The 17,910-nt window shown below is 47.4% G+C and overlaps 1 protein-coding gene across 1 annotated transcript; it reads left to right on the plus strand.

Annotated features, from left to right (window-relative positions):
• The first annotated feature begins 14,534 nt into the window (after window positions 1-14,534).
• BSX (brain specific homeobox) lies at window positions 14,535-16,827 on the plus strand. The gene is made up of 3 exons (XM_009469534.2): window positions 14,535-15,018; window positions 16,009-16,205; window positions 16,337-16,827. Exons 1-3 carry the CDS (start codon window positions 14,754-14,756, stop codon window positions 16,580-16,582), a joined length of 708 nt encoding a protein of 235 aa, XP_009467809.1. The 5' UTR covers window positions 14,535-14,753; the 3' UTR covers window positions 16,583-16,827.
• The last annotated feature ends 1,083 nt before the right edge of the window (window positions 16,828-17,910 follow it).

Consider the following 17,910-nt stretch of genomic DNA (forward strand, 5'->3'; position numbering starts at 1 on the left):
GCCTTCACGCTGTTAAGCTGAGCCTGCAAAGCTGCAGTTTCTCAGCCCCGGGGTGCCAAACCCTCACCCTGCAGCATGCATCCCGGTGAGTGCAGCAAAGCGCAGCCGGGAGAGGCCTTTTCCCTGTAAACCCATTCATGTCTCCATTAAAGCGGGCGCTCTCAGCTGAAGGAAAGCCCTTCCATTCGGCACGGTAAGCACTTGCAACTTGTACATTTTCCCCCTGCACAGAACAGCCTGGCAGTGAAAATACAAGCACATCTCCCCTCCTCACAATGGGGGCTGGTGTTTTATGCAGTTTGCTCTGGCTGGATTTCAGCCTTTTCCCAGCTTTTTTGGGCTGTTTTGATCTAGCTTTTCCACCCAAATATTATTCTGAGTTAGTGTGTGGATGTGAGGCATTTCTTTTCTTTTTATTACCCCCTTGTTACAGAAAAAAAAAAGCTGAAATAACATATTCTCAGCTCCAGGGAGCTGCAGGTAGACAGCAGTGCCTGAGCTCTTCTCTGCTTAGTCTGACAGTGCTTGAAGGCAAGAGGAGATTAAGAACAGGGTAAAAATTGGAAAAACTGGAACTGGCCCTGCTCTGAAATGTGTGCCCATGTCCAGCTACGCACCTTAACCACCCTTGCTTGCCTTTGGAGGATAGGAATGAGTATGTGGGTTTGCTCGGGGTGTGCCCACCTTTCCTGACCCAACTTGCACATTCCCAACCCAAGGATGAAGGCAAATGCTTGCTGCGTACATCAGGAGCGAGGAGAGACCTGCCGGCCGCTGCACGGAGAGGGGGGCATCCCGGAGTAGCTGTAAGCACCATGTTTTTCCTTTCCTCTGGGCAGGCTGTGCTTTTTTTTGGGCTCACCTGGCAGGGTGGCAGCTCGGTGCAGTGCGGGCTCACCCTTGCTGCAGATAGCCGGAGGGCTGAGGGGGAGCCAGGCTGTGGAGATGGGGCAAAGTGGGGTGAAGCAGGAATGCTGTGTGGGTGATGCCTCAACCCCCTGAAACACTGGTGTATTTCCTTTCTATGGGTGGGGAAACTGAGGCACGTGGAGATTTTTTTTTTCACCCCCAAATGCAAGCAGTGACTTGCTAACGCTCTGAGAGCGGGTCAGCCAGAAGCCCAGGCACTGATCTGAGATGAAACTCTGCCTCCCCTCTCTCCTCCAAAAAGTCCATACTTGTGCTGCTCAGCAGTAATGCTGCGATTTCTCTTTAATAAAATACACTTAGAGTCACCTAGCGTGCTAAAACCCAACCCAGCTCTCTAACCTAGGTTTGCTGCTAATAAGAAAGCCTCATAAATTACCCCAATTACAGTTTCACACACAGAGAGTTTGTTTCCACACTTTCAATCAAAACTCTAGCCGGACCGGGGGAGACAAGATGTTAGCTTACAGCCCCCGATGCAGACATGCTAATTACAAACCACAACAGGTTAAAGTGTCCAGCACAAAGGTGATAAGTATGGGTGTAATTATGGGTTATTGTAGGAGCTTAATTAGGATAGCTGTAATTAGCCTATTTTTCCCGATCTTCATTTAGCAGCTAACAAAATCAAATGGAAAATATTTTAATTTAAAAGGCCTCCTTGGCATAGGGTTACTAGAAGAGACTTAATTGCTAATTGATAACTATGAGGTGGAGAAATCACTTCTTTTGTGCCAGTAGTAACATAAAGCAAGGCCGTTAGCCAAAAAATAATACCCAGCAGGTTTAACCCTGGAATTTAGGTTTCAGTCCATGTAAAAATCTGGGAGTTCTCACCTTCAGTTTAGTGAGGCTTAACTTGCAAACTGGCATCTAAACCTCCAGGGAAAGGTCTCATGTCTCTTTTCTGGGCTCGGGGGAGGCTGAGCACCCTCGAGAAGAGCCTGGGGTCCCAGTGCACCCCAGCTTTCCTGCCCAACGGGCACCTCCATCTGCTCGGTGGTCAGAGGCTGCTTTAGGGACATCTGAGCAGGTTTAAACACCAGGGCTTGAAGCTGGGTTTCCCTTTTCCTAGCAGATATACAAAGGAAAAAGGGAGAGAATTGGCAAGTTTTAAGAGGGAGGTTTCTGGGTGTGGGTTTAGCAGTAAAGGGGCATAGAGAGGAGTAGTTTTTAATTCAGGTGCCCAGGGTCCAATTAAGTCATTCTTCTTTTCGTATTTGAAATATTTGTGTCGTCAGAGCCTCCTTAAAGCTCTGAAAGTGCCTTGGTGCAAGTGGCATGCTGGTGTGCCGATGGCAGCATGAAAAGCCCTCTCGCTGTCTTGTGTGGGATCTCCAGCCTCTGGACAAGGAAAAACTGGAAATGCTCGCTTCCCTTAAGGTTAAATAAAATAACCAACTCCCCGATCACTGATGGTGTTGTGGGAACAGGGCACAACTCATATTCAACATACCAGGGTTTTGGGGCGTTGTTTTTTTTAAAGAAACCCCTCCTGCTAACATCCCTGTGGATTAGATTGCTCATTTACTGGGCTTGAAAACATTTTCCTGTTCACAAGCTAAACAGATGAGACTCTAAGATTCCTCTCTTTCTTGTTCATTTAGGGGTGAAAAATTGCCAGCAAGAATTCAATTAGCATCATATCTGCTTAGCCCGGACTGCGCTGAGGGCCTTCCTATACCCATACTTTCACTGCATCGTCTTCACAATAGCAGCATCTGCTTTATTATGAGTTGCCTAATTGATTCTGACATGCCCAGTTATTATACGTTAACAATGTCCTCTAGGGTGAATAGTTAGAGGGAAAGGGAGGCGCAGTCACAAGGATGTTTTTCTTCTGTTTCTTGGCCCTCCTTTCAGAATCAAAAGCTGTGGCTGACCTATTGCATTGCCTTATTCACAGAAAGGTCCCTAACTTCTGGACCTAACTTACTTGCAAATGCTGGTGGCAAATTTTCCTCTGGAAGTTTGTTTTTGGTTTTTGTTTTTATTTTTTTTCCCCATTAGAAAACGCATATTCAACAATGTCACAAAGGCTTCTAAATTGTGTGGAATGAGCTGACGTGTTATATGAAAATGAAAGTCACTTTTATCATTTTTCCTGATGGTCTATGAGACAAGCTTGGCCAGGCTGGCAGCGAAAGGCAGTATCTTTCAATAGCTCAGCAGACAGAGTTAGAAAAATGGGACACCCTTTGAAGCTCACAAACCTTTTCTCAAAGAACTCTATAAAAAAATTGAAAGCCATTGCTGCTTTGGTGGGGGTACAAGGTTGGCAGTAAGACATTGCTATTCTGTAGGAATTGTAAAAATGTCCTGGCTTTTCCTTCTAAGAAAGTAAGAGGGTGTTGCTGTGTGCTGAGGAATGAAACTTCTGATTAGGTTGGCATTGCTGATACAGAGCATCTAAAAATCATGGTGATTACGGGAGCAGGAATTGGAGAGGAATGGAGCAGCCAGGCTGCCAGACCAGTCCCCTTCCAGGCGAGAAGTGCAGGGCATGTTTGGGGCAGGGAGATGGACTAGATGTGCTCTTGAGCTGGCTGCCAGTCTTACTTAGTACAAAGCTGTTTGCATGGCTGGAATATGATTTGGGCAGTTTTATTGCCCTGATCTTTGCCAGTCTTATAATCTGGCTTGATTTAGACTTGCACTCTAATTTCTGTCTTCATTTATAACCGCTGCAGAGACACCTTTGTTCCTGGTGGTGGTTGTGGCTCTGAGAGCTCGTGTTGTGCTCGGCTGGGTGATACGGGTACATCCACACTGCCCGTTGCCATTTCAGGCCCTGTCTGTCCATGCTCTGTATTGTTTCACATCAGTGAAAAGCTCACTCTAGAGGCAGCACACATTGCCCTTCTTATTTGTGCTGCTGCAGGAGAGGAAGAAATCTTCCTGCACCTCGTGACCCCTCCCGGTAGCTGCTTCTCCTGCATGATGCTGTAAGGGCCTCTACACTTTGTAAGCATCACCCAGGAAAAATCAAAGTGTCAGCTTAGGAGAGAACTCACAGCAATGCAATGGCAAAATGGTTCTGGCTGGGAAACATAATGTGTGTTTCTTATGGAAGCTGGTTGTTCATGGAAGTCCAGTTCCTTATTGATTTACCTCTATTTCCCCTATTCCTCACCATGCCAATCGCCTTGCTCTTCTCCTGCATCCTTCATGACCCTGCAATACCTCCTCATCAGGGAAACCTCATGCCTTAGGAAAGCAGATTAAAACAGCAGGGCCAAGTGTGGCTCCAGCCAGGTTCTGTCTCCTCTGTTTGCTTGCATGGGCCCGAGAAGAGGGACGCGCGAAGTTTTATACAAGCCTCTGTCATTTAGATAAAGGAAGTAACGGGGGGTCCAAAGTCTCTCTAAATGCACTTAAATGTCTTTTGTAGGTCTTTTGCTGTGGTCTTCAGGCAACACCTATTATTTTGTGTCAAATCTCCTGCAGTTAGTAGCCATGAAAAAGTGTTAAGAGTTAAATTGTGAGGCTGGTGCTGAAAAGTACAGAGTACCCACGAGATATATATGTATGCTTCATATATAAGAAACTGAAGCACAGAGACACCAAGGTATGCAAATGTAAATCCTGTTAATCAGAGTTAGACCCCTCCATCCTTTGGAGGACCCAGACCAAAGCGTCTTGTGCAGAGTCGCTTGCTCCAAAGTCTAAGCCAGAAATGATAATGATGCCCAGGGCTCCTGAAACCACCTTGCTCGAGCACCTCCACCCTCCCTGTCCCCTGGGGATGTGACAACTGTCCACCCTCATGGTCCAAGACCAGCTGGGATGAAGACAGCAAGCTGCCACCGGCCTCTTCAGCATGCTCGCTGGTAGGTAGGATCCATTAGAGGCACGGTTTAAAGGGTGCTAATTCTCTCCTGCGGCTTAAGGTGAAAAGCCAAAGAAATGGACACGGGCTTCGCCGCAGCCCTGCAAGACGTGTCAGAAGCGGCCGAGGTGGGCCGGTCTTGCAGGTGTTTCTCCCTTGAGCTGGAAGTTGCGTTTGAGTCCACTGCTTGTTACAGGCAGTGCCAATTGATGCTGCATATTGACTGTGCCATTCACCGAGCTGCAACGGAAAGTGTCTTGAATTTTGTCAGAATAACTTATTAGGGAGCATTAATAAAACTTGTTACCCTAATTGAAACAAATGCTTAAATAAAAATCAAGGCTTCAGACATTAATGGATGTGCGTGTGGGAGAGGGAACAGCACACGAGTAACTAGGCTTCCTGTCCTTTTAGGATTGGATAGCAATAACCTTACAACGATGACAGCTAAATTAGAGAAGATGGCTTTCCATAATTTCTCCAAACAATCACTTAATGGGAGCGGTATAATTCCACGAAATAGGTGAATGGAGTACTGATCCATTTTATGGAACCATCAATAAACTAAACCTTGCCTGCTTTTAAGATTAAACTGAAAAAAAAAAAAAGAAAAAAAAAAAGAAAAAAAAAGCCTACAGCCAGGGAAGGGAGAAAGAAAGAGTATTTATCTTTACACATAAAATTTGTGTGCTAGTAAAGTGCAGGCAGTGACAGGAATTTCAATTATTTAATCAAAAAGAAAATGAAAGTGGCTTTAAGTGTTGTGATTTGAGCCAGTGAAATCTAATGTGGGCTCACATTGAATATGAGGAAAATGGGAAGAAAATTAAAGCTGCTCCTACTTAAATCATGTGGTTACAAATGGTAAATTAGTTTCTCGATGTTTTCATTTAAGTGTTTAAGTGGAAGGTTTTATTCTTAATGTAGTGTTGTGACACAGAATAAAAACCTTATCTGTCTCTATAGCTTTTTTTCTTCCCCCCTCCGTGCTGCTGCCTTAGAAGGCAAAAGGGGAAAAAGCTGCAGCAATATTAGACTGCTTTTGTTAAAATTGGGAGGCAATATGCTTTCACCACAAGCTCATTAAGGTAATAGATGAATAATGTCTATTAAAAATGCACTAGGCTAAATGAATTTAATGTGTGTTGGGAGGGAAATTGCATTTGCCAGAGGATACAAACTGGAAAATTCTCCTTTTTGTACTTATTTTGAGACTCAAGTACTGATCTCAGTTGGACAGAAACACACAGACAAGCAGACACACACACATCTCTTATTTGGAACCCTGTCAGAAAGATGCACAAGCTCATAATACTCTAAAATACCCCTGTAGCTTTGAGGACGTTTTGTATGATATGTTTTTTCCCATAACTGTGCTGCTGTTTTCCTCCATTCAAGCTTATGGTTCTTGACCTGTTGGACGTCTAGGTTTAATTTTCTGTGTATAATAACAAATGGCAAACTAATTTGCAAAGACGGCTGTAGGTTGTTGAATGCCAAGTCTTAATCCCCCCAAAGTCAAAAGAAAGCAAAAGCAAATTTTGGCAAAGGACAAATGCTTTCTTTGCATTGGTGAACCTGGTGATTACATTGCATTGATAATTTCTAACATTAGCTTTGAAGAGTAAATATTTATGAAATAGGAAACCCCATAACTCATTATTAAAAATACTAGCTGGATGGAAGCTAAATCAAGCCCAAAAATTCAAATTTGTGTGTCCCATAATTAAGAAATCATAGTGTGTTTCTAAATCCATGCAGTTTTCTATCATGCTTCTCCTGTTCTAAAAAAAAAGCCAAACTCTGTATGTAATGATTTTTCTTCACATTGGGGAAGTCTTGAAAAACTTGTAACATGTAAGTCTTTTTGTTATCCAGAATGGGTTTAGCCTATACACAGAATTCTTCAGCATGCATCCAAGAAGCAGAACTGATCCCGTGGTCCAGTTACATTTGTCAGAGAGTTACCATTCCCCCTAGAAGCACCTATAGACTTTAATGAACAATTAAAGATGACCCTATAGTGCTGTCCTGTTGCCTGAATAGGCCCTGGCCATACATTCCCTGTCCCCGGGAGGAGCCTCGCTTTCTCCAGCAACTGAAGAGGGAGCCTGTTAGCTGTGCTCGGTGCCCGCGTTTTGGCCGTCAGGGATGGCTGGAAGGGGATTCCTGGTTTTTTTCAACATTAGAAGCCACGGTCAGCTTTTTAGTCAGTTGGATTTCTCTCAGCTACTGCTGAAACTGTTACAGTCCCCGTAGTATCTAATTTTTGTGCATTTGCTTTTGCTACACCGGACCCAAAAGAGGCAGTCGGCTTTTGGGGGAGCGAGGGGTCAGTGACCCAGAGCCTGTGTGGGTCCTCTGGCCTCGCAGATCAGTCTCACCCTGCAATAATGAAGTTACTGCCTTCTCTTCAGCCACTTACTTATGAAACATTTTGGGAAAGTGTACGTTTGAGACTGCTAATTGTCCGACTGATTTGATTGACATTGGCTGCTCTGTTAAAACCTTAGCATGGTAAGGGAAAATAGGAGAGTTAGAGAGGGAAGTAAATTTTAGGGTTTTTTTAGCAGGAAATTATATTAAAATAAAATATCAGAAAGATTGAAGAATAGGTGGACCGAATCAAATACTGCTGAACAAAATAGAGAGTTTATTTTTTGAAGCATGGCAAAATCATGCAAATATTATCTTACTAATTTATTATGAGACATCCACCTGCATCATTACTTGTTTCAGACGACCTAGAGCATTTTAATATTTCCATTTAAAAATAATACTGGTCAACGTGAGAAAGCGCTTTTAACATTAGGCAATGTTACATTACATCATATCGCCATTTGAATACCTCATCCTTGGAAATGTATAAAACACCATTTCAAAATGTAATTTCCAGTTTTAAAGCATTATTTGAAGATGCATTTGCGAGATGCTGACTAGATTCTCTCTTTTTCCCCCAGACCTGTCATCCACTTCTGGAGTGCTTAAAATAAAGTGCACAGATACAGAGTAAGCTGAAACAGTCAAGAAGCAATATAATACAAAAATGTTTTGAGTAAAGTGTGTTACTCAGATCTTTCTAAAGTACATTTCTCCCTTTATTCTGAAGGCCACAGCACAGACAACTCTGACTAATGCAAGTAATGGAACCAATCTCTTCCTTTGATCATCAAAAAGGTTATCTTTTTGTAAACTAGGTCCAACTAGTTTTGCGATCTGTTTGGAGCAAACATGAAAGAAAAAGGTTTAATTATCTTTGAATAAAGAATGATTCCTTTTCTTTTAACAAAATGATCGGCTAAGACAGCATCAGTTTGTGACCGTCGCTGCGCATGTGACACATAGTGTGAGAGATGTATGTCAGACGTGACATTTGTGTACATCTTCTGTCTCAGCGTAAGATGATATAACAATTTGTGTATTTAAACTAGGAGGAAAAACTAAGCCAGAATGTTGAGGCTTGTCATAAGTGATTTATAAAATCTACTTTCTAGTACAGATTGACCTTTTAACTGAAGGCTGAATCATATTTACAAAAGCTTAGTGTAGTATTTGTAAATAATCACAGATTTTCAATGGAGCTACTCAAAATATAAATACAGAAGAATGGAGAGGCTTGCTGGAGATCTAGAGATAAGAGAAAGCTGCTCATTCACCCTATTTATAAACAGGTATTTCCTATGCGCATGTTGTGATGTATCAAACACAATTTAGAGAGTTAGAAAATTGGTATTCTTATTCCACAGTCTACACAGGTTGGATGTTTTTTATGAGTTTGATACAGGAGTTACTGGATGAAACTGGCTCATGTGATTCAGGAGGTCAGACTGGATGGTCATAATAGCTTCCTCTGACCTTGAAGTGCATCATTTGTGTGCTTTTTATTTTTAAGGCTTCAAAATGAGACACTTTAAAGTTGGAAAGTAAAGAGTGGAATTGAAAAGAATCAAGCTATTTGCATCACTTAGATTTATGGGCTCCGTTGGTTTTTATATAAGTTACTCCTGAGTTATGCCAACCTGAGATCAGACTCAAGGATTATATATTCAAAGTATTCTGCTAAGCAGAAAAGGCATATGAGGTTTTCATGAGGAACCTGGAGCCACAGAAAGAGTGTGACAAATAATCAGAAAAAAAACCACAAGGAACAGTAGGAAAACAATGGGAGTGAAATAAAGGTTGAATGGGTAAGAAAGGGAAAAGGAGGATTATCCTACCCCGAAGGTTAAAAGCAAGGACATACAAGGTTCATACATCATGAAATTAGGGAAACAAGGCGGGTTCTGAGTCACTAGCACAAAAAAGTGAATCAAAATGTTGAGTTGTGCGGATGATTGTTACACAGCTGGAATGGAAGAAAACTAATAAGCACTAATGTGCTAAAGGTGACAGCAAAGCAGTGACTACGGCAGCAAGAATGGATTTTTTGAGAGCAAAGGATTAGCCGAGATCCCAAAGTACAGATGGCCTTGGGTGAAATAACCACCTCCGCCTCGAGGGAGTAAGCAATGCCCACGGGTTGGTCACATGATGAGGTGGAATTGGTACGTAACCAAATGAAGAGAAGACTAATGGAAAGCAGGTCCCAGGGAAACTCCTAAGCCTCCCTCCCAATTTCTGACTCTTTCCAAAAAAAAAAAGAAAGAAAGAAAGAAAGACGGAATAATCTTGCTGTGTTTTGGAACAGTGCAGATTACCCTGCTGAAGTTGAAAACAAATACTAGATAATTAAAAAGGTCCTAGGTCTTATTTAATAAGAGTTGTTATTTTAGGAGACCTGTTTAGACCAAACCTGTTGATGTTAGTACTTTCATTCTCTTTTTGTAAGTACCCTGCCTTCAGAAAATGCTCAGGATTATCAGCTAATGAGGCAAATTTTCGGTACAGAGATAAAATTCTGGATTTATGAATGAAACCCCTGAGCCCATGCATAGACAGTTGGTTTTGGGAGCCATCTAAGGAAGCTACAGTCTAAGCTTTTACTCTTTAAATTTTATTTTGCCTGTCATTGATGCCCTATCTCTTTTTATCCCCAAAATTCTTGCAATTCTGGGTAGTGACACAAGCCTCAAAAGTACCTTCCTGTCTCAATCACTTCGTGATGTCGTCCCTTCGCATCAGCAACACTTCCACCCCCCCTGTGCTTTTTACCTAGAACTGTAGCCCTGAAATTGCCGTGAAGTTTGTGGGTAGATTCTGTGACTGTCAAAATAACACAGACCCAGCTTTTAACCTGAGTGTTTATTGTCTTGGAATAAAATCAACAGGCTGATTACTTCTCTATTTCTCATTCTGTCTTCTCTTCATCTCAGCTACAAATGAAGGAGAATGCCAGCCCGTGGGCTGTGGGACAACCTATTTTCAAGGCCACAAAAGCCAAGGGGTGGCAGAGCTATGGAAGCCTTGGAAGACCGGGCTGGATCTTCTCCTGGTGCTGCTGTCAACCCCAGCTAGGAGGTAAACTCTTCTCTGACACTTTCTTTCCCCTCCCACCCTCTACCAGCCCTGTCATTTGCACTATCCATCCTGAGACAACCTGCTAGGCCCTGTTGTTTTAGGCAGAGCTTAACCTCAAAGCCCATGACCGAGCCCTCCTCGAACTTGAGCTGGTGTCAAAGCATACTAGAGGGTTGCCAACATTAAAATATTATCTTTGGTCATGTTGAAATGCCAGTAAAAACCTCTAGTGCAGACCTAACTCAGTACTGAAGGGGCTTCCCACCACTGCCTTTAGCTGCACTCCTATGTCACATCAATTAAGATGAATTTTAAAAATCTCTCTTGTCATGAACATGGTATCGCTGGACTCCTGGGAGCCATGATTTTCCACAGTGAGTTTGCAGGGTGGTAGGAGGCAGGGTTGGGAGCCAGCTGAGACAGGTCTTGGAGACCTGCGGAGAAAAGGTAGATGCAGGCAAAGGCAGACGGGATGTAGATGGGGAAAGTGGCTGCGGTGAAGCACAGAAGTGTTTTTCCCTCTCGCCAGCAGCACCCAGTGAGCCTCCAGGCAGAGGCACCCCGCTCCCTCGGGGTGGGGAGCGGTTTTGCCTGAAGCATCATGCATAGAACATTCTCCATTAAGCTATGCTTTGTGTTCAAAAGACCTCTCTCTATGTTACGTGTGTGGCTACTCAAACTGAGCTCTTCAGACCTCTTTCCTGCAGCCAGGCTCCCATTTTGATCATATCAAGGCTGTCTGTTTTTAATTTAACCCTTCCTTTTTGAGTGGATTTGTCTTGAAAGGCATGAAAAGGCTGGGCTCCCAAGCTACCTTACCTCTTCAAGAGCCACGGGAAGATAAGTGCATGTATTTTTAAACCACACCAAATTTATCCCTAATGCAACAGACTGAAATAAAGCCACTAACATCAGTGTAGCTGCACTGACCTTTTAAATGACCCCCTAGGTTTTAAGTCAAATAAATTTCTGTTTTTCTGGGCAACATTTCCCCATAATACCTTCAAATGATCTTAAGTGTGTAAGTAATGACAACTGGTGTTTATGTAGGCAAAGCACATGTGGGTTATGTATGTTGTTAAATCATGAAGGGGGGGGGGGGCGTGTATACATATATGGGGGGATATGTGTGCATTGCTACCAGCAAAGTTTATAAAGCTCTTTGAGCCTGTAGAAATCATTTTATTTTATTGAAGAGACAATGAACAAACTCCACGGTAGTGTGGCTACTTGGGTTCACAGATGTGTGCCTCTGGAAGGGGTCTGAATAATTTTGGGTTGTAGGCTGAGATTTTACGATGTCCCACAAGGTGTTCAGGGGAGGACGCAAGAGCACAACATTGGGGGGCAATTCTAGTCCCCCGCCATGGGAAGAGAAACACACAGTGAGTAAAACAGCCAAACCTGCTGCTTCTCCCTACCTTTCACTGACTCCAGTCCCTCTCGTTTTCTCTCCTAGATGTGTCCCTCAGCCCAGTGAGACCTCAGCTTCTCCCCAGGTTTGGGGCAGTTTCTGCCAAATCTGGGGAAAAGCTGTGGGACCACCTTGAGAGGGGACCCTGCTCCATTGAGAGGATGCCACAGAGGGTCTCTTTGGAGACCCGATTCACATGTGAATTTGGCAGCAAATAGAATTGTGTGTGTATGCAAAAATACGTAGGAATATCTGCTTGTGTGCATATGTCTGGCCAGCCAGAAAAAAAGGCTAATCTGTGATCCGGGGGCTGGTCCTCGGAGAGGGCTGAGGGTGCAGCCGGGGCTGGGAGTGTTTGGGCGTCCCAGGGTGAGGTCCACACTGCTGGGTCCCCATCACCGTGGGGACCTGCAGAAGAGAGCCAAAAGGGGAAAAATAGGTAAAAGCATTGTATGGCAAAGAGGCCACACTGCCAACACCGCCTGCCAATGGTGGGAAGCACCTGGCACCCCCTTCCTGTCACAAAAAGCCATGAAATGTTATATTTAAAAAAATCCCTGGGTGTGAGGACTGCAGTGCAGAGGTCCCCCCTTCCTGGGCTCTACCTTCCTTTCAGGGACTTCTCCACAGATGGGAGGTTATCACCTCTGCCTGTTGCCCTTGAATTAGCACCAGGGAGAGGCTGTGGTGCCTGAAGTGCCCCTGCCCGGTTGGGGCCGGGTTTTGCTGCTGTTGCTGCAAGGTAACACCAAGACAGCAGCCCCATTCCCCCCTCCCCAGCTGTACCCTAAATAAAGAGGGACTCTGAAAATCAGCCCCTCTCGATGTAGCTGTCAGGCAGCAAGCTCTTGCCTGAGTCCTAAAGCTGTGACCCAATCTGGCTGAAGTAACATGTCTTTAATCTTTCAGATCTGCTTTAAATATATATATATACACACCCCCCAGTGATGAGTAAAGCCCCAGCCCTCCCGGAGAAGCAATCTCACCTGATGAAATGGCCAGTCAAGCAGCTTACACACCCCTGGCTGCGCTCCCTCCATTAACAAGTTGGGCATTAGACCCGTTTCATCTCTGTTAATTCATTTGCTGACTCACTTGCTCCTCAGAGAAAGTTGTTAGCCTGTTGTATTTTTAAACCCCCGGCCAAAATCCCAGGCTGATGCTGAAATGGGTGTTGCAGGAGGGGATGCAGCAACAGTTTTTTTTTTTTAATTTTTTAAATTTATTTATTCTTTTCCTGGAGAAAAAGAGGGACTTTTGCCGGCAGCACCAGGAGAGGCAGCTCCATGGCAGGCAAGTCTTCCCCCAGCCCTGTGCCTCCCTGCAGCGCTGCACCCACATCCATGCTGTGCAGGCACGGATGTATAGGTATAGGTATAGATACAGATACAAATATAGATATAGGTATAGGTATAGATATAGGTATAGGTATAGATATAGATGATATAGATATAGATATAGATATAGATATAGATATAGATATAGATATAGATATAGATATAGATATAGATATAAATACAGATTAGAGAGATAGAGAGATATAGATATTGATACTGACATATATAAGTCTCTTAAGTGCGTGATGAGCTCAGTGGTGCCTGCCCGCACTTGGGCACTACGCATGTAAAACAAAGTGTGTGCGTGGCTGCAACACGCACTGCCTGTATATAGAGAGAAAAACGCCCCCGTGGGTTTTCCCGGTGAGACAGGGACCTCTCTGCCTCCACCCTGAGTTTTGGCCTGGTGGAGCTGATGAAGGAGCCACATCTGTATTTTAAAAGCTACCACACATTATAACTAGCTGTTCTTAAAGCCCCGAGTGGGCGTGATCCGCCCGTGCCCTCGCCCACGCGGGATTGTGCCCGGCGTGGCGGGGAATGGACGTCACTGCTGGCAAACTCAGGAGCTGCGAGTTCCAGATTCATTAAACCCGGACGATTGCCATTTCTATTCTTTTAAAGGTTTTTCCTCATCTATTTACCATTTACCAGCTCATCCATATGGAAGGCATGGCTTACCCTGAGAACTGTACTTTTAGGACTAATTGATTCTGGTAATTAATTTGTTCTACCTGCTGGATCAGATGGAAATGCTGTCCGTGTGCCCAAGGATTAGCACTTGCCTTTCTAACATCTTTCTTAATTATCTAATAGCATGGGTTGCGCGAATTCTGGCTCTATTAGAACACTTTTACTATTAACGGTAGTGATTGGAATTGTGGTGACAACTCGATTTCAACAAATTAGAGCTTAAAATCGGGAGATGAAGGAGAAGTGCCTTCTTTTAATTTCCCTGAGTTTAACATCAATAATTAGAGCAATTTTCTGAGATGCGAACCGAAATTATCTCGGCTATGATGTGGTATATCACCCTCATTTTAGCAAATTGACTCCGGGGAAATGAATGTTACAGATTAGGGGAAAAAAAAAAAAAGACAAACAGAGGAAAGACCGAAAAAAAAAAAAAAAGTGTTAGCACAACACTGAGCGGGGAATGGATGGGAACAAAACCCCAACGGGGTGATAACCTGAGCGGAAAGGCACAAGCTGTTGCGGGGGCCAAGTTGGGAGCGGAGCGTGGGACATGTGGGGAAAGCGCCGCTATTTTCCCTCCCCCCCAAGTTTTTCACTTTAAAAAAAAAGGAGAAAACTCTCATGTTTGGGAAAACGCCCCAACCCCACCGCTCGGAGCGGGGCTGAGGGCTGCCGCGCTGCCCGGGGGAGGCTGCGCGGCCCCGCGCCCGCTCCGCGCCGCGGCGGTGGTTGCGGGGCTTTGGGTGGCCCAGCGGGCCCGTCCCCCCGCCCGCCCGATCGCCATTGGCTCGCTGGAGACCCCCCTTCCCACCGCGCCTCAAAGGCGCGCATCTCCCCGCGCAGCGCAAGCCCACCCGCCTCGCATCCCCCGGCTCTTCCAGTTTATTTCTGGCTGCGGGAATATTTTTTTTAAATTATTATTATTTATTTTCGCTCCGGGTTTTTTTTTTAAATTGTTATTTATTTATTATCGTTATTTTTACTTATTATCTTCGGCCCCGGGAGGTGCAGCCGGCCTCCCTCGCTCCTCCGGCAGCCAGCGCTCAGCCCGGCTCGCTCCCTTCCCCGCTGCCCGAGGCGGGGGACAACCGAAATGAACCTCAACTTCACCTCGCCCGTGCACCCCGTCTCGGCGCCCAGGCCCACCTCCTTCTTCATCGAGGATATTCTCCTGCACAAGCCCAAGCCCTTGCGGGAGGTGCCCCCCGAGCACTTTCCCGGCTCCTTGGCCTCCCGCGTCCCCCTCTTGGACTATGGGTACCCCCTGATGCCAACCCCGACCCTCCTGGCGCCTCACCCGCACCCTGCCCTGCACAAGCCGGAGCATCACCACCACCCTTACTTTCTCACCACCTCGGGTAAGTGCAGCCCTTCGCAGGAGGAACCTGCGGAGTTCGTGGCCAAGTCGAGGTGGGGACCTGGGTGGGGACAAGAGCCCGCAGCCCCGGACGGGACCTGCTCCAGCACGGAAATAAATGCAAACCCCTCTGGGGCGGCGGGGCACCTTTCTGCATCCTTCACCAGAGCCGCGGCTGTGGTCCCCCCCGGGCAGGAGCCACCAGCCGCCCTCCGAGCCCCGCCGGCCGCAGCCCCCGGCCCCGGGAGCCCCAGCTTCGTTATCGGGGGAAGGAGCCCACCGCGCTGCAGCTTGTCATTCGCTCGATTGCCCGAGATCTCGAGAGTTTCCCTCTCTTCGCCTTTTTTTTTCCTCCTTTTTTAAAAATTATTTTTATTTTTGGACCCGTAACATGTCTTCTTCCTCGCGTTGTCCCTCCAGACGGTGTCCGGGCTTTGCTTTTCCACCTCCAGCAGCACCGGGGCTGTGCCGGCTCCCCTCCCCGGGCTGGGAGAGGCTCCCCCCGCGCGGCCGGAGCCCGGGGCTCAGCCCTTCCCCGGGCCCGCTCCTTGCTCTGGAAGGAAAAACCTCCTCCGAAGTTTCTCCCCGGGCAGCCCAAGTTATGCACCGGCGCGGCCCTGGAGGACCGCTCTCCTCCTGCCCTCTCTCCTCCCAGCCTTTTCCAGGGCTCCCCCCTTTTTTCCGCGTCTATTTCGTTGTGGTTTAATTGCCAGGAGGGTGAAGGTTTCCCTGCCAGCCTCGCCTCGCCGGTGGGAAGGCTGCGGGCGGCTGCTTTTGCCTTGCTGGGGCGGGTTCAGCAGAGGCGAAGCGCTTCGCAAAGCCCCGCGTTCTCGGGGCGACAAGCCCCCCAAACCAATAAAACGACCTCAAAAACGAAATAAACGAAAAAATAACAATAAAAAAAAATAGAGGCGGGGGAGAGCCCACCCGGGGGCCGCAGAGGGTGGAAGCCCCCGACCGCAGCCCGGGTCTCCGCCGTGTGTCCCCCCAGGAGTGCCGGTGCCAGCCCTTTTCCAGCACCACGCTCACGCCGAGCTGCCCGGGAAGCACTGCCGCCGCCGCAAAGCCCGCACCGTTTTCTCCGACTCTCAGCTCTCCGGGCTGGAGAAGAGGTTTGAGATCCAGCGTTACCTCTCCACGCCCGAGCGGGTGGAGCTGGCCACGGCCCTCAGCCTCTCCGAGACCCAGGTACCGGGGTACCGCCGGGAAGGGACTGGCACCTCTCCCCTTATCCCACGCAGCATCCCCACCTTCGCTTTTTCATTTTTATTTCTTTTTTTTCCCTTCTTCTTCTCCCTCCCCGCCCCCGCTCTCCCCAGGTGAAAACCTGGTTCCAGAACCGACGGATGAAGCACAAAAAACAGCTGCGGAAAACCCAGGACGACCCCAAACACCCGGGGGGCGAGGAGAGCCGGGAGCAGAGCTCCCCCGAGCCCGAGCTGCCCGAGGCCGCCGGCACCGAGCCCCGCAAGGGCCCCCCCGGCCCCTTCCTCCTCCAGGACCCCGAGGACGAGGTGGACATCCTGGAAGAGGGGGACCTCTGCCCCGGCCCCCACCGTCTCTAGGAGCGCCGGGGCCCGGCCCGGGCTCACCCGCCTCTCCGGGGCGGCTTTGCCCCAGCCCCGGCCCCGCAAGTCGCCCCTACCTCCCCAGCCTTGAGCGGCGCCGGAGCCCAGAGGGACGGGGGGCACGGTTTTTGGAAGGAGGTGTCGATGCGGGGAGGGCCCGGGGCGAAGGCAGCGATGCCCCGGAGGGGGCCGGGGACCCCGCGGTGCCGCCGGCTTCCCCCCAGCATCACCCCGAGCCTGAGCAAATCTGGTGGGGGAGAGCAAAAAAGGCGAGTTTCCTTCAAGTTTCCCCTTCCCTTCGAAGTACCGGACTCTTCTCCGTTCCCCGAACTTTTCTCGGTTTGAAAATAAATGTGTACCCGTGCCAGCATGTTGTCGTTACTGAGAGCGGCAGGCAGGGCATGCCTCGCCCCGGCCCCCCGTAAAAACTCGCCACTCTTGCAATGCGCCAGCCAGCTGGGCGAGTGCTCGCCGGCTCCCTCCCTAGTGCGGTAGGACGGGAGTGATCCCGGGCAGAGCTTCCAGGGCACGCAGGTACTCAGAAATAATAATAAAAAAAATGTAGAAACGCCCTGCAAAGAAACAGGTAAGACCAAAATTACCGTTTATTTAATTCCGATCTGGGGAAGGGAAGGGGGGAGCATCACCAATAACTCGATCCTGCCAGGGCTGCTCGGAGCAAAGGCAATCCCAGCTAGCAGAGATTTCCTACAGCTTGGAGAACCACCTGCATCGGCAGCCTGATTCCTTCACGGCTTCCAGGTGTGAATCGCCTTCCGGATAATTTTCTTTTCTTCTCAAAGAGCCCCAGAGCTGGTCCCAAGTTTGGCTCCTGGTTCCCCCCCCCTCCACCGCCACTTGTATCTGCCCCAACGCCTCTCGGAGCTCCGTATTGCAGTCAGATAGAGCAGTCGCCGCCCGTGCTCGCTTTGCCTTTATCTTCCTACCAGGGAAATGGTTTTAATTTCCAGGTAAATTGAGATTTTTTTAAAATTTTTTCTTTTTTTTATCCTTTGGGGCGAGCTGCTGGCTGGGAGCGCGGCGGAGGCTCCGCATCTCCAGGGGAGGGCTGGGGCTTTCCTCGGTGAAAACCCGGAGGAGAGGCTGTGCTTGCTCAGATGTTGGCTGTGCAGCCCCCGCTGTACCAGCAACCCGGTGGCATGTCCGTGTCTCGTTAGGTTATTTAATTTTTTTTTCCCCTTTTTTAAATTTTTTTTTTTAACGGGAAGTTAATTTGGTTGTCCAGTGTCGTTAGCACTTTCAGGGCAGTTTGGATTACAGGGCATGTGGTTTTGTGAGGGAAAATGTGTCCCTGTTTAATATAT

Source organism: Nipponia nippon, unplaced genomic scaffold (assembly GCF_047370975.1).
Source record: "Nipponia nippon isolate SJK-2023a ecotype South Korea unplaced genomic scaffold, ASM4737097v1 scaffold_28, whole genome shotgun sequence".
NCBI lineage: Eukaryota > Metazoa > Chordata > Aves > Pelecaniformes > Threskiornithidae > Nipponia > Nipponia nippon.

Bases quoted from the DNA above. Each gene is read 5' to 3' on its own strand.
- BSX (XM_009469534.2), top strand. From the start codon at position 14,754: ATGAACCTCAACTTCACCTCGCCCGTGCACCCCGTCTCGGCGCCCAGG. The intron at 15,019-16,008 runs GTAAGTGCAGCC...GTGTCCCCCCAG, and splicing joins TTACTTTCTCACCACCTCGG to GAGTGCCGGTGCCAGCCCTT. The intron at 16,206-16,336 runs GTACCGGGGTAC...CGCTCTCCCCAG, and splicing joins TCAGCCTCTCCGAGACCCAG to GTGAAAACCTGGTTCCAGAA.